At 39.1% G+C, this 14576-nt stretch overlaps 1 protein-coding gene across 8 annotated transcripts in view; it reads left to right on the top strand.

Annotated features, from left to right (window-relative positions):
* Positions 1-14576, top strand: part of VPS13B (vacuolar protein sorting 13 homolog B) — a 729531-nt gene that overhangs the window by 218404 nt on the left and 496551 nt on the right. For all 8 annotated transcript variants that reach the window (XM_069957347.1, XM_069957346.1, XM_069957349.1 and 5 more), the window contains exons 18-19: positions 8744-8878; positions 12490-12663. In XM_069957347.1, the coding sequence (XP_069813448.1) occupies positions 8744-8878; positions 12490-12663 (309 nt within the window). The remainder of the gene's footprint in view (positions 1-8743; positions 8879-12489; positions 12664-14576) is intronic.

Below are 14576 nucleotides of genomic sequence, written 5' to 3'. Positions count from 1 at the left end.
ACAAATTTCGCCCTGGTGAAATAATTGTGACACCCATCTCAACCCCATAGCTAACCAAAACTGTTTATTCTGAATTTTCCCAAGTTTTGGGAGATGCCCATTATCCCATACCGGGCTCCACGCCAAGTGCTCAACAATCTTACATATGACCAATGTTCAATGTGTTCCAAACACTAGTATATAACCATTCCATTGTGCAGTCATTAGTGGGTCCTCCACTCAACCTTCCAGATTTCAATAGCTCAAATATATTTTGTGTCTTATATTTATAACTCAAGTGTCTAATAAGTGGTACATTCTGATCCATGGCCAGAATAGCTAATTGTGCCGACAAAAAATACACCCTAATGTTTTAACATGCTAAAAAAATATTACTGGAAAAGGGGATGATCTAGCGATTATCCGTGCTGCCATGCCCACACGGTAGTTAAACCTAGTTATAGTCTCACTAAACAAGGGGCAGAACTAGGAGATTGACGCTTGTTTAGAATGCCTGTCGGACCATTTAATCGGACACTTAGGGCCCTATTCCACCGGGCAATTATTAATCTAGTAATTAATTATTAATCTAGTAATTGTTAAATTGTTCGGAACGAAGCGATAATCGTTCGATTAAATATCATTTAACGATTAAGGGACGAACTAGAAATTTTTGCTCACTTAATGAGACCTGGACCTATTTTTATCGTTGCTCTTTCGCATATCGTTTGCATGGAATAAGACGACGTTCAGAGGTTCGCAGTAGTGACAAACGCAATAGCGACGACAGACGACTGCAAGAACGATCATAAGTAGAGATGAGCAAACCTTGAGAATGCTCGAGTCGATCCGAATCCGAACTTTCGCATTTGATTAGCGGGGGCTGCTGAATTTGGATAAAGCCCTAAGGCTATGTGGAAATCATGGATATAGTCATTGGCTGTATCCATGTTTTCCAGACAACCTTAGAGCTTTATCCAAGTTCAGCAGCCCCAGCTAATCAAATACCGAATGTTCAAGTTCGGATCGACTCGAACCCGAACCCGGTTCGCTCATCTCTAATCATAAGTAACAATCATCGTTCCGTGTAAATGAGTGAACTATTTCAGGTCGTTCGTATAGCGGTCGTTTGAGATTGTTTATCGTTTACGATTATGCAAACGATAATTGTCCCGTGGAATAGGGCCCTTAGCCTCCTATTCATAATGCCTGAGCCTAATTTATGCCACTTTTTGAAATAAAGTTAACCCCAATTTATTCGGGGGTAAGTGCAGGTAGTCAACCAAGTGTTAAATTAAATTTCTGTTGATTTTAATGGATTCTGTCAGTGCATTATAGCTCTCAAAAGCAGCTGGAGATCCTGAGTAGTCACTCCAGTGTTACCATTTAACATTTATGTATGCATATTCATAGGATAACCCCCTCATACTTATTATCTGCCTTATTAAATTATATATTGCCTTTTCTGGTATCTTCACCTGTGTATAGTATACCTACAGTACACTATGGAATGCACTACCATGTCCAATTAAAGTAACTTTTACCACTGCTGGTTTTATGTCTTCCCCAAGATCACACTTCATCAGGAAAGCTTTTCTTGATTTCTTGAATGCATAAACCTACTCACATGCAATAGGTTTGCTTCAACTTAAACCATAAATCACATAGAACACATGATTGAATCTTTTAAATACTTGTAAAAAAAAAAAAAAGAAAAAAGATCTGCAGTGTTCTGTGTGTTGCTGACTATGGTATATTTGTCAGTGGTATTGATTATTACCATTTAATTGGTATATATAATAGAGCTTCTATGGATTTGGCTCCAAAGCTGGAAGAAACTTTGAGATTACAGTGGGATCTGACAACAGTCTAATGTTCAATGAGAGAACCCAGATTTCCCAGTATATCCTTTATGTGGGGCTCCAAAATAATTAGGCAACCTTTTTTAATTTTACTTTTTAATTTAATCTCTGCTAATAGATCCTGGCAGAAACCTGCATGACCAAGACAAGCAGGCAGATATTTCAGGGGACTCATGATTTAGCCGACTAAAATGGTCACTGTCATAAAAAAAAACTTTTAGCATATCATAGAGACATATCAGCTATTGTTAATTATTATTGGTCATGGTCTAAGGCCCTGTTTACACATTTATTTATCTTTTTGTTAAAAAATTTTTGTCTGCTTTCCGTGAAAAGACATCTTCATCGCATCTGTATTGTATCCATATTTTGTGCATCCACAAAATGGGAAGCTGCTTGAAAAGAGGGGAAAGGCAGGCAAAAGATCCAGAAATTGCAGATTCTTGTGGACAGCGGTCCGTGAAGCTGTTCACACTTTACATGGACCCATTGATTTCTATAAGTAAGTCCTTTTCAGAAATATAGTCCAATGGCTTGTCCAGTATTTTTTCAGCAGGGTTCATGGCCTCAGCACAGATCAGTAACAAATACTGATGTGTGCAAGGTACCATAGAAATCAGTGTGTACAATAAAATCCACAATTTTAGATCCCTATTTCTGGACAGTATTATACTGATGTATGGAAGGGGCCTGTGTTCAGACCCTGACCAATCAGAACATGCTCGAAGAAGTCTGTGCTTAGCACAGCTTGGTGATAAATGACCACGAGAGCCATATAATGTAGCCTTCTCGATCACATATACATAAAGCAGGGGGAGAGGTTGTCAGCAGATAAGTGTCGAGGAGGGGTATTCTCTGTTGTGAACCCTACTGTATACCACAGTTTCACTGATATGTCTACATGTAAGAGATTTGCCTATGATGGCACTGTCCAGCATGTAATGGAATGGCTGTACCGATAGAAGAAATCTCAGATTGGTATTGGGACAGCTTTTATATAACAATGGCCTATTTTTGTAGGGTACAGTATCTGAAACTCATAAAAGCTTGAAGGTAGATTGAGACTTTAGTTCACGCATACCAATGTTTCATAAAAATACCACAGTTTCTTGATGGTATATAATAGTTTTATTATTAAGGAGAAGTGCCCCAGACTGGCTGCTTTGGTTGTTAGATATCCATTAATATTTTACATGTCCCAGTATCTAGTTACAAATGTATTTGTAATTCCACAAACAATTGATTACGCATACTGTAAATGAGAAGTCTTCTTCATAGTGAAACAAGACAGCACTAAAGTACATCTGTTATACAACAGATGGACTTTAAATTATATTTTGATGGAGTTTTGCAGAAGTTAAAGAAGTTGAAGGAAAGTTATTGCAAACTTCCATAAAATAAAATAAAAAAGCTACTGCAAAACCAGATACTGGCCATAAGGTTGATGTATAGCCTGAACTCCCTTGTCTAGTCCGGTCAACAACAGTGAGTAGCCTGGCCTTAGTGGTCTTTGGCTGAAAACAAAGTGATGTACTTGAGATATCCAACATTACTCCAGATGAGTACAAATCAGCCACAATCATTGTGCAACCAAAGAACGGACATTTCAACTGGTGCTGTTCCTTCATTTTGAAACTTTAAAACAGGTCCAACTTGTAGATTATAAGTAGTGAGAGGAGTAGTGGAAAGGCCAAACTGTACGTGTTCGACAACGTTCTCTGAACCTGAACTCCTGGCATTTGACTCCCTGTGGCTGCATGATAAACATGGTTCAATTGCAGAATTTTCTTATTTGTTTGCATGGTGTTGCTATCTTCTTCAGCAGCTTAATGGATTTTGAATTTGGCCACCCTTTTAATGATGAAATGCCTCAGCCTTTTCTTCCCCAGTCTGTTCAGCAAAGCTCCAAAAAGAGCTGTAAAACAGTGTATTTTAATTCCTCTAGTAGCTTCTGTGAGTATAAAAACATTTTAGGATTTTTTTCCCCTCACATTTGAGAAAAAAAAAAAGCCTGATAAATAGAGATGAGTGAACCTGGAGCATGCTCGAGTCGATCCGAACCCGAACTTTCGGCATTTGATTTGCGTTGGCTGCTGCAGTTGGATAAAGCCCTAAGGATATGTGGAAAACATGGATATAGTCATTGGCTGTATCAATGTTTTCCAGACAACCTTAGAGCTTTATCCAAGTTCATCAGCCCCCGCTAATCAAATGCCGATCATTCGGATGCACTCGAACCCGAACCCGGTTCGCTCATCTCTAATGATAGTTTTTTTTAAAGAAAAAGTAAAGATAAATTCAAAATGTAATAATATCCTAAATTGATCATGCATTCCTTTTTAATACTATGCAGTAAGCAGTGATTCAGTTTAAAATAATTTTCCTTGTTAAAAAAATCTTATTGGCATTATACTGGCCAGACTTTGGTTTATAAAATAATGCATAAAACACTAAGCAAGAAGTATATTTTGAAAATGTACTTGTACATTTGGCTCATCACAGATGGCTAAGTGAGGACTTTTTCCAAAAGTTTTATTTTTATTTTTTTATTTTTTCCATATTACTGATAAGCAGTGCCAGGAGATTGTCTTCAGTCTGGTCTCTGCTGTTAACACCTCGCTGAGTCCGACAGGTGTGGAGCTCAAGAAGTAGCGTCTTGCTGGAAAAATTTGGTGATACAGACTTGTTAAGTGAAATAATTGAGTCTCTTGGTCTGTCCGCATTGCTAGACAAAAGAGAAATGATCTAATAGACTGTGAGAATTGAGATAGGGAAGCGGGTAGTGTAGGTGGGCCAAGTGTTTCTGATCTGCCATCAGTTTTTATGTGTTCAGATCAGTGCAGCCTAGGCTTGCAGTGTGCTGTCTGACAGTAGGATTGTTCCCTTGGGACATGGAAGGCTTGAAAGTGAATTCATCCTTTCCTGTATTAGGCATCACTTCCATGCTGTCTAAAGACTCTGTCTTGATAAAAGCTGGCACATGGGGGGAATATAACAAGAACGTGATGGACTTTACAAGGCAGCCAACTTATCCTCCGCTGACTGGCCAGACTTGCAGATTGGACTAGATACATAGCACAGAGATGCGCAGATTGTTTAATGAAACACTATTGTGTTTATATGAGTCAAATCCTTTCTTTCATTCACCGCTGACCTATCGCCATAGAAAAGTATTCTGATTTATTTATGATAAGAAAAGCATGATACTTGTAACATGTGTAAAACAATAGTATTTGCATAATCAAAAAAAATTATACTTGAAATGTTTACTTTCTTTTTTCAACACTTAGGGGGAGATTTATCAAAGGGTGTAAAATTTAAACTGGTGCAAACTGCCCACAGCAACCAATCACAGCTCAGCTTTCCTTTCAGCACTGCCTAAAGCTTGATTGGTTGCTGTGGGTAGTTTGCACCAGTCTAGATTTTACACCCTTTGATAAATCTCCCCCTTAGACTGCACTTTCAAAAAATATAAAAAATGTAAGAAACTTTGTATTGTATCTTACCGGCCAAAAATGCCTTTGTCTCTATTTAAAGGCTACTTTTCTGCTCCTCTCCCCTTGAAACTCATTATTTAGGACACCTTCTCCCAACTGGACAGAATTAGGTCCAGTTCGACTTATTTCTGTGGCCACATACACACACCCATATGTGTTACGGATCCATGTAAGAAAAGCAAGCCATTATACGGTCTGCATTTGCAGCCCTATGTTTTACGCAGGGCAAACGCGGACAGGTTGTGTGTGCACAGCTTTGCGTCTGCAGCTTTAGGCAGCACTCCGAATGCGTGAATCGGGTCTCATTTACACATTAGGCCTCATTTACAAATTCAGTAATTTTTCAAGAAGTATAATATGTCCATAGTCTAAAAATTTGTCCATAGTTCATCAGTAATCAGTATTTTTTGTAGATCTGCACATGAGAAGCTGGCTGTTAAATCAAGGTTTTGTTTGTTTTTTGCTGATGTTACCAATGTTTTTTCTGCAAAAATTATTGATTCTTTCATTGATTTCTATGGAAAAATTTGTTCCACAATTACAGTCCGTACTGGGACTTACCTTTTTTCTTTCCACTACAGATTGCAAATTTGTAAATTTACAGACCGTGTGAATATGCCAATAGAAATCAATTTGTGTGTAATTGGGCATATATAATTACGGATACATTTATGGAACATGTGAATAAGGCCATACTTTACAAAACTGCCTGAAGAGAGATCAGGCCTTTAGAATTGTGAGAAGAGGGGAGGATTGAAGGAGGGGTGTGGTTGGAGACAGAAGCACATAGAAAGATACTGAAAGGCAACTGCAACTTGTAATGTTTGGTATGCCTTGCTTCTTCATTCACAGCTTACACTGCTTAATACTGCTCTGTAATGTTTGTCAAGGTATTCCATGTAAAGATTTGCTATAGACATATAGAATAGCAGGGTCGTGCAGTGTATAGAAGACATTATAATAGCTAATCTCCACCCACTATCTCAAAGACAACTTAAATTACCAATGAATCATACAGAGGTAAAAACTGGTGATAAAACATCTACCAATTATGTTATTATCAGATATAGTGCTACTCCTAATGTCAGCACAACTTAGTTTGAAAAATCACCTAAAAATACAGATACACTTTGAAAAAATATTTAAAAATTACTCTTTGTCATTATTTATGAAAATGTATCCCATCACATTCTGCCATTGATACACACATGGTTGACGAGGGGAAGGATAATGCAGAGTTAATTTTTTTTTTCTTCTTCTACCTGGGCTATTATAGCATTTCAACTCAGGGTTGCCAAGCGTCCGTAAATTCCTGGACAGTCCATAGCTATTCAGTGGATATTTTCCAGTGTCCATGGAAAACATTGGAAGCGTCTGTGATATTTTTTTTTAAGCTGGAAGAGTTTGTAAAGATTATTGTGAATGTAATTCTCATCATTTTACAGTTCAGAGTAAAGTGTAGTCACATAGTAAAGCTTTTGTGTTCTTATCAGTTTCCTGAGCTGTTGACAGGTTAACATTTATAATCGATTTCATTTATTAGAGTATTTCCAATTTTTCTGCAAAAAATATGAGCTGTCCGTGATTTTCTGATATATTGTCCAGATAAAAAAAATGCTTTGGTTGCAAACACTATTTCAATGGATCTCATAACATAACAGAAAACAGCTATAATAATATTCTTTTCTATTCTAGTACACCTCTAGATTATTAAAGGGGTATTCCACTCAAACATAACTTTTGATATGTTGCTGCTCATGATGAGGTAAACAATTCATTTTATACTTGCTATTATTTATTCAGTCTGTGTCTCCTCCCCATTTTTTAGCTGCTGCTTTCTGCTAAAGACTCAAAAATTTGTATGTGAGCTTTTCTCCCCCCCCCCCCCTGATGTAAACAAGTCCCTGACTGGCTTTATTTGCAACATTGTAGCTTCTTTGTAATGCTGGGAGGGTTAATCACAGTGATTTCATCAGCAACTTAATCTCAGAATAACCCTCCCAGCGACAATTTTTCAGATAAAGCCTGTTAGGGACTTGTTTACTTCAGCTGTCTCTGAAGGGAGGGGGAAGAGGGGGAGACAGAGAGAAAGGCTCACACACAGATTTTTGTGTCTTTACCAGAAAGCAACAGCTCAGAACTGGGAGAAGACTAAGTAGATAATAACAATCATGGGATAAATTGGTAGTGTCCCCAAGGGCAGCAGCATATCAAAAGTTAAGTTTGAGTGGAATACCCCTTTAACACTTGACCCCTGAAGACTAATTCAGAGTGAAACGTATTGGGGTGGGCTTTGTGTTTGAATTTCATCAGGCAATTAGGTAGACTACAGCTTCACAAATAAAGTAACGGAGGGCTATAATAACACAGTGAATATAACTTGTTTGGTATGCACATTGTAACATTGTTAACTAAGTAAGCTTACACTTGGCTGTCTGTTGGCTGCCCTCTGTAGGAAAAAAAAACTTAATCCATTTTTTTTCTGGTGGTTTAGGTGTGGTTAGTTCACAAGTATCAGTATATGTTACGTTTTGTAGGAAGTGGGTGAAAGTAGTTAGGGTGTTTAGTGGGCCCTCTGTGTACTTTTTTGTATGTGTTTTTGTGTCCGTTCACCCTTCTTCCATACCCTGACTATATCTGTTATATTTTATGCTTGAATCTGTTGAAGGGAGTTTATCCCAAAACTTGTTATATTGCCTGCTTTTTTAAAAAAATTACCATTATTATTGTTCTTATAGAAAGACACTGCCTGCATTTTGGTCTTTTTTTTGGCCAGCGCCATATGTTGAGATCGATCTCCTTTTCTACTAAATTTTGAACATAGTTTGGGAATGGAAGGGCATATCAAGAATATGTAAAATGTTCTTTAATCAAGACACCGTAAGCTATTTAATGGTAGTAAAATCTCATTTTTGGGACAACTCACCACAGGCCCCCTTTAAGTCACTGGCATAAGTCAGCCGTGTTGAAGTGATTCTAATGTGAAGAAAGCCTTTGATTTGACACATCTTGATGAGCCAAGCTATTGCTCTTACACCTACTACTCATAGTCTGATTATATAGGGTGTCAGATCATTCTGAGTATATACAAGGTGCATGAATTGCGTGTGCTGGGTGTTACTCAATGTTATTCTCTGCTGTTAGCAGGAGGACTGTGCCACAGACCCTCCTGCCAAATCCTGGACACCTGCAGAACAGAAACTTCAAACAGACTTATGCAGGACATCATGTAAATGCGCTGAAATAAATACTGTATGAATATGAATTCAGTCCACCTTTTTTGATGTTTGGTAATTAAAACTTCACGCAAGAGAACCGAAATGATTGTTTTACTGTCTGATTGAATGAATATTAAAGTATATTACAATTCAACAGGCTAGTACATTTGCAGCTTTCTTTTATTAGGTGTGAAATCCAAGAATGCGCTGCCAACTCTGGAGGGTTCTATCCAGAATGTTGAACTGAAATTCTGCAGCACATCATTGGTCAAATGTGTCTCCGGGACCCTGGGATCAATAAAAATTTGTGCCAAAGCCCCAGGTATGTGCAGCTGGACCGTATAAAAGTTTATTGCCTGTATAGGAGAATTGGCCTTACTTTTTACAAGGAGAGTTACTGAAACAAGAATTTATTCATTGTTCCTATGAATCAGAGATTTAGCGTGTTTTAATTTTATCATGCCAGGATAATACATTAGAGCTATTGCGGACTAAAATTTTAGTTTTAATTTTATAATTATATTCTGGTTCTAGATTTGATTTTTCTGTCCCTGATTCAAGCACTTGTACTGTGTGGTCATAAAGTACATTATAAACACCACAACAATTACCAATAGTATGTGATCATGTGCGTACGCCCAGCCAAGTCACCGTATTATAGGTCATTCTGGGTGATTATTGGGAGATCTGGTTGGTACTGCCTAATATGACACAAGGATCTCCGCTCAGAATGGGGCTGGCCATACTGAAAAGTAACACAGGTCAGATTAAAAAAAACAAAAACAAAATTCTAACACAAGCCAAAGTTTTCTATACAAGGATTCGGAAGCCTGCCAAGTGCATGGCACGCCTAAAAGCAGATTTGTTCTGCCTTCAGTAAATGGCACAAACATAACTGCATTATGTAACACTTTGTACCTATAGGGGTTAACAAGTTCTGTACTTGAAAAACATTCATTAATTTCACTCTATTAATTTATTAAACATTGACATGTCCAATTTCACAGGCCAGTTCTTTGCTTTTCACCTTTTAATATTGGCCGTAGGAAAGTCAGATCCATCACCATTCTCTGTAACAAACTCGCTCCAAAGAATTGTAGGTTTTCCAGTTCTGTATAATTTGTCGTTGTGTAATGATGCTTATGTTACATGCTAGTATACTTTTTTTTCTCGACTTCTGTTTTCTGTCAGTGAATAGAAATACTTGTGTTTACATTCATAAGCTTTGTCCTGATTACAATTACAGTGTATGGATGCTTTCATGTTGATGCAGGAAATGTGCACCATGCCGCATGTAAATCTGCCACAGAAAATGCACAGCAAATTGTGCAGAATTGCTGCTGCAGTTATTATTGTGGGTAGAGATAAGGGAATATACAGTAAGAACGAAGCGTATCGCTTCGTCCCTATCTGTATTCCTTCGTCCCTATCTGTATTCCGCTCATCGGGCTGCGGCGCTTTGAAGTGTGCTCCCCTCAGTGCCGCTCCTTCCCAGGTGCTGGGAAAAGATGGATCTTCTCCCAGTTTCCCAGGACGGGATCTATGTTTTTTTTCCTGCACCTGGGAAGGAGCGGCACAGAGTGGAGCACACTTCAAAGCGCCGCAGCCCGATGAGCGGAATACAGATAGGAACGAAGTGCTTCGCTTCGTCCTTACTTTATATTCGCTTATCTCTAATTGTGGGTATAAAAATAAAGATAAATTCCTGCAGATCTGCAACATTTCTGCAGCGTATTCCATGGCTTTTGATATACATGCGGTTACACTGCATTTTTTGCAAAAAATCCACAATGAACCCATCTTATGTAGGTGCACCATTATTTGTGAAGAATTATGCAGAGTCATACAAGTTAACTGGACTGATTTTAAAGGAAATTTGTCAGCTTTCCAGACTGCTGACAATGTTAGAGAGCTGTTTGTGCCTTTCATATAGCCATCTGTGCTTCCAGAATGTAGAAAAATGCTTTTACTCTCTGGTACAACCAGGACCGCTTCTGCCATGAGGCGGAATGATTAGACGTTGCTCCTGAGGAACAGACCATCCTGTGATTTGATGAGTATAACCTGGGGTGGGGTTGGGCTTTACGATGATTAGGCAGGCAGTTAGCTTGTTGCAGGGGGTAGGGAGGGGGATATGGGAGGCTTGCTGCTTAAGTGAAAGGTACAAATACAGCCAGATACATGAAAGGTCTCTTTAACCAAACTGCTATCTAACGGTTTCAGCATAGTTTGGAACGTGATTTGCAGTTGATTTCCTTTAAAATGAAACAATCACCAGGTTAAACAATTATATTCTGCTGATTTTTTCCTTTTGTGCACGGAGCGCTGAGGATGAGTGTAAGTCTCTTACCTTCATCCTTGCTGATGTCCCCAGTAGTTGGATCTTTATACTAATCAGTCGGTTTAGAGCACCAGGGATGGGGCTACTGCCCTCAGAGCACTGTCCCCTCCCCCACCCCTGTCTGTTCCACCTCTCATAATAAAAATCAATGCAACGGGCCTGCCTGGGGCAAGCTGGAAAATTGCTCCTATAGCCCATAGCCCTGCCCTCAGTGCTCCAAACCGCCTGATTAGCATAAGGATCTAACTACTAACGGCACGGGAACAGAACTGAGGATGAAGGTAAGAGACCTACCTTCATTCTCAGCACCCCGTGCACAAAGGGGACATATCAGCAGATTAGATAGTTTCCCTTAAAGGCTTTTCATACAACCAAGACATTTCTGTTTACTGACAGCAAATGGAAAGCTGTTCATATATATTTTGCCATGTTGTTATAAAATCTAGATTGACTTTGCCACAGTTGGGTATAACCTCTCAAACACTGTAAGGCAATAACGCTAATTGCATTGAAGTGACGCCAGTGGTGGACTTGGCCTCATGCTAGTACCAGATCTTCAGAGTGTGTATCATATCATTGATCACGTCTGCTGGTTAAAAGCCAATGATTGATGTAGTTCTAGCAGGTAGCTCATAAATTAATGACCTCCTCAATAAATGAAATTATAAACTCATTAGCAACTTCGCTCCTTGCTAATTTATTTTCATAGACGATAAAGCCATTTTGGAAAGTAGCCAAGGTGATAAGCCCGTGACTGATTTTTAACTTGCTCGTACAATAGAGCTGGGAATATTGTCGGGGAAGAGCATGACCAATCATAAGTTTTTATGAGCCCTGTTAAATCCTGAGTTTCTTTCCTTTTTTAATTCAGTATGAAATTGAATCGCACAATTTCAGCCTGGAAGGATCATTTACACGTAAGCTGCTTTCATTAAAGCTGTTTATTAAACAGCTCTCGTTTTTCCCCCCTCTCCTTAATGTTAGCATACCATTTGTTGAGGCCTACCTTTTCCCAGTTGTAGGTTTACTTTTTACACTCTAAATCAAGGGTAGGGAACCTTGGCTCTCCAGCTGTTGCAAAACTACAATTCCCATCAAGCCTAAAGCTTTTTCTTTCCAGGCATGATGGGAGTTGTAGGTTTGCAGAAGAAATAAATCCCGGCACTCACGTTATTTGAAGCAAATGAAGTCTTTGTGTTTATTCACACATAAAGACCTGATGGTCGGAACGCGTGCAGTGTCCAATGTGTGAATAAATACAGAGACTTCATTTGCTTCAAATAACGTGGGTGCCGGGATTTCTGTCTTCTGCATTGATCTGACTGTTCCCAGGGCACCACGGTGAGCTGGTGTGCCGATCGTTGGTTTGAGTTGTAGATTTGCATCAGCTGGAGAACCAAGGTTCCCTACCCCTGCTCTACATGCACGGAAGGTTTTGGCAAAATAAAAATAAAAAATTACCAAAATTCGACACCTTGTTTTAGAGCTTTCTTACTTTTTCTTTCAAGGGCATAAAGAATTTATTCACTGTATATTGTCTAAGCTGTTTTTTTATATTTAGTGTTAACATCTCTCTATCTTTTATTGTTAAGGTGATAATGGGAAAGAGAAGTTAATCCCATTGGTTCAAGGTCCTTCTGACACTAGAGATCTCCACAGAAGCAGGTGGTTGAAGGAGAGCAGGAAGCCTGAATCTTTACTGGGTCCAGATTTGATAGCCTTTACAATCCAGGTTCCCGAGCAGATGGACTACTGCCACAGCTCTGGTAAGTGAAGGATCTCTACAACGTTGCGATCATGTTACATCCCGTTACTCAGAGCTGCTCTCCAGGGAGATCTAATATAAAATGTGCCAAGTGAGAAACTGTTTCTGTTTTACATGCACAACACATATATATTGCTTCAGTATTACTTGCACTGTTGTCAGAATAGCAGTGGTTCACTCTTTTAAAGGTTGCTTAAGCTTATATAAGCATGGTCAATTGGCTAGCCTTTGCTCCTTTTTTTAATCTGAGAATTTTCTTTGCTTATAGGGTGTGTATTCTTTTTACTATGATGTATAGCTACATGCTGCAAATTGGCAAGAACTCTTACCCAGCTTTCAGCAAATGTGACTCAAAATTTCTACAACATGGCAGTCGCTATAAGTTGTAGGTGACGGCAACTTGTGTGTGACAGTAGCACTCCATAAAAATCACATAGTCAAGCAATACACTTACACTGACTACTGTGATACCACTAGGAGCTCACAGTTATTTCCCTATGCTGCTCTTATTACTTGTGTTTTATGCATGTGCAAAATATGCGTTTATTTTTCAGTTCTTAGTTTTTGAAATGTTGATTTTTAACTTTTTTTAAATTAACCCTTTAAGGACATGGCCCATTTTCGTTTTTACGTTTTCGGTTTTTCCTCCTTGTGTTTAAAAGGTCATAGCACTTGCATTTTTCCACCTAGAAACCCACATGACCCCTTATTTTTTGCGTCACTAATTGTACTTTGCAATTACAGGCTGAATTTTTGCATAAAGTACACTGCGAAACCAGAAAAAAATTCAAAGTGTGGTGAAATTGAAAAAAAAAAAAAAGCATTTCTTTTATTTGGGGGAAATGTGTTTTTACGCCATTCGCCCTGGGGTAAAACTGACTTGTTATGCATGTTCCTCAAGTCGTTACGATTAAAACGATATATAACATGTATAACTTATATTGTATCTGATGGCCTGTAAAAAATTCAAACCGTTGTTAACCAATATACGTTCCTTAAAATCGCTCCATTCCCAGGCTTATAGCGCTTTTATCCTTTGGTCTATGGGGCTGTGTGAGGTGTCATTTTTTGCGCCATGATGTGATCTTTCTATCGGTACCTTGATTGCGCATATACGACTTTTTGATCGCTTTATATTACATTTTTTCTGGATTTGATGCGACCAAAAATGCGCAATTTTGCACTTTGGGATTTTTTTTGCGCTGACGCCGTTTACCGTACGAGATCAGGAATGTGATTAATTAATAGTTCGGGCGATTACGCACGCGGCGATAGCAAACATGTTTATTTATTTGTTTACTTTTATTTAAAACCTGGGAAAAGGGGGGTGATTCAGACTTTTATTAGGGGAGGGGGCTTTTTACTATTAACAACACTTTTTTTTTTTTTTTTTACACATATACTAGAAGCCCTCCTGGGGGACTTCTAGTATATACACTGTGATCTCTCATTGAGATCTCTGCAGCATAGATATGCTGCAGAGATCCATGAGATCGGCACTCGTTTGCTTTCGGCTGCTGCAGCTGAAAACGAACGAGTGCCGAGCCGAGGACGGCACCATCTTGGACGCGTCCCCGGCCGGCATCAGTAACGGAGATCGCTCCCCGGAGGAGCGATCTCCCCCACTAGACCCCAGGGAAACGTTGCCTCCGGTAATCGGAGGCAGCTGTCAACTTTGACAGCTGCCTCCGATTAGCTAATTAGCGGGCACGGCGATCAGACTGTGCCCGCTAATAGCAGCGGTCCCGGGCTACTCGCGGCACCCGGGATCGCGGCACTGCTTTGAAGTGCAAGTGCGGACATATGACGTACGCATACGTCCTATGTCCTTAAGAGGTTAATGCGGAAAGCAAAAACATCTATAAAATTAAAATCATAGCAAAATGCAAAATGTGTATGCTATGAAAACGGTAA

Source organism: Dendropsophus ebraccatus, chromosome 2 (genome assembly GCF_027789765.1).
Source record: "Dendropsophus ebraccatus isolate aDenEbr1 chromosome 2, aDenEbr1.pat, whole genome shotgun sequence".
NCBI classification, from domain to species: Eukaryota; Metazoa; Chordata; class Amphibia; order Anura; family Hylidae; genus Dendropsophus; species Dendropsophus ebraccatus.
This window is presented reverse-complemented; position numbering and strand designations above follow the sequence as displayed.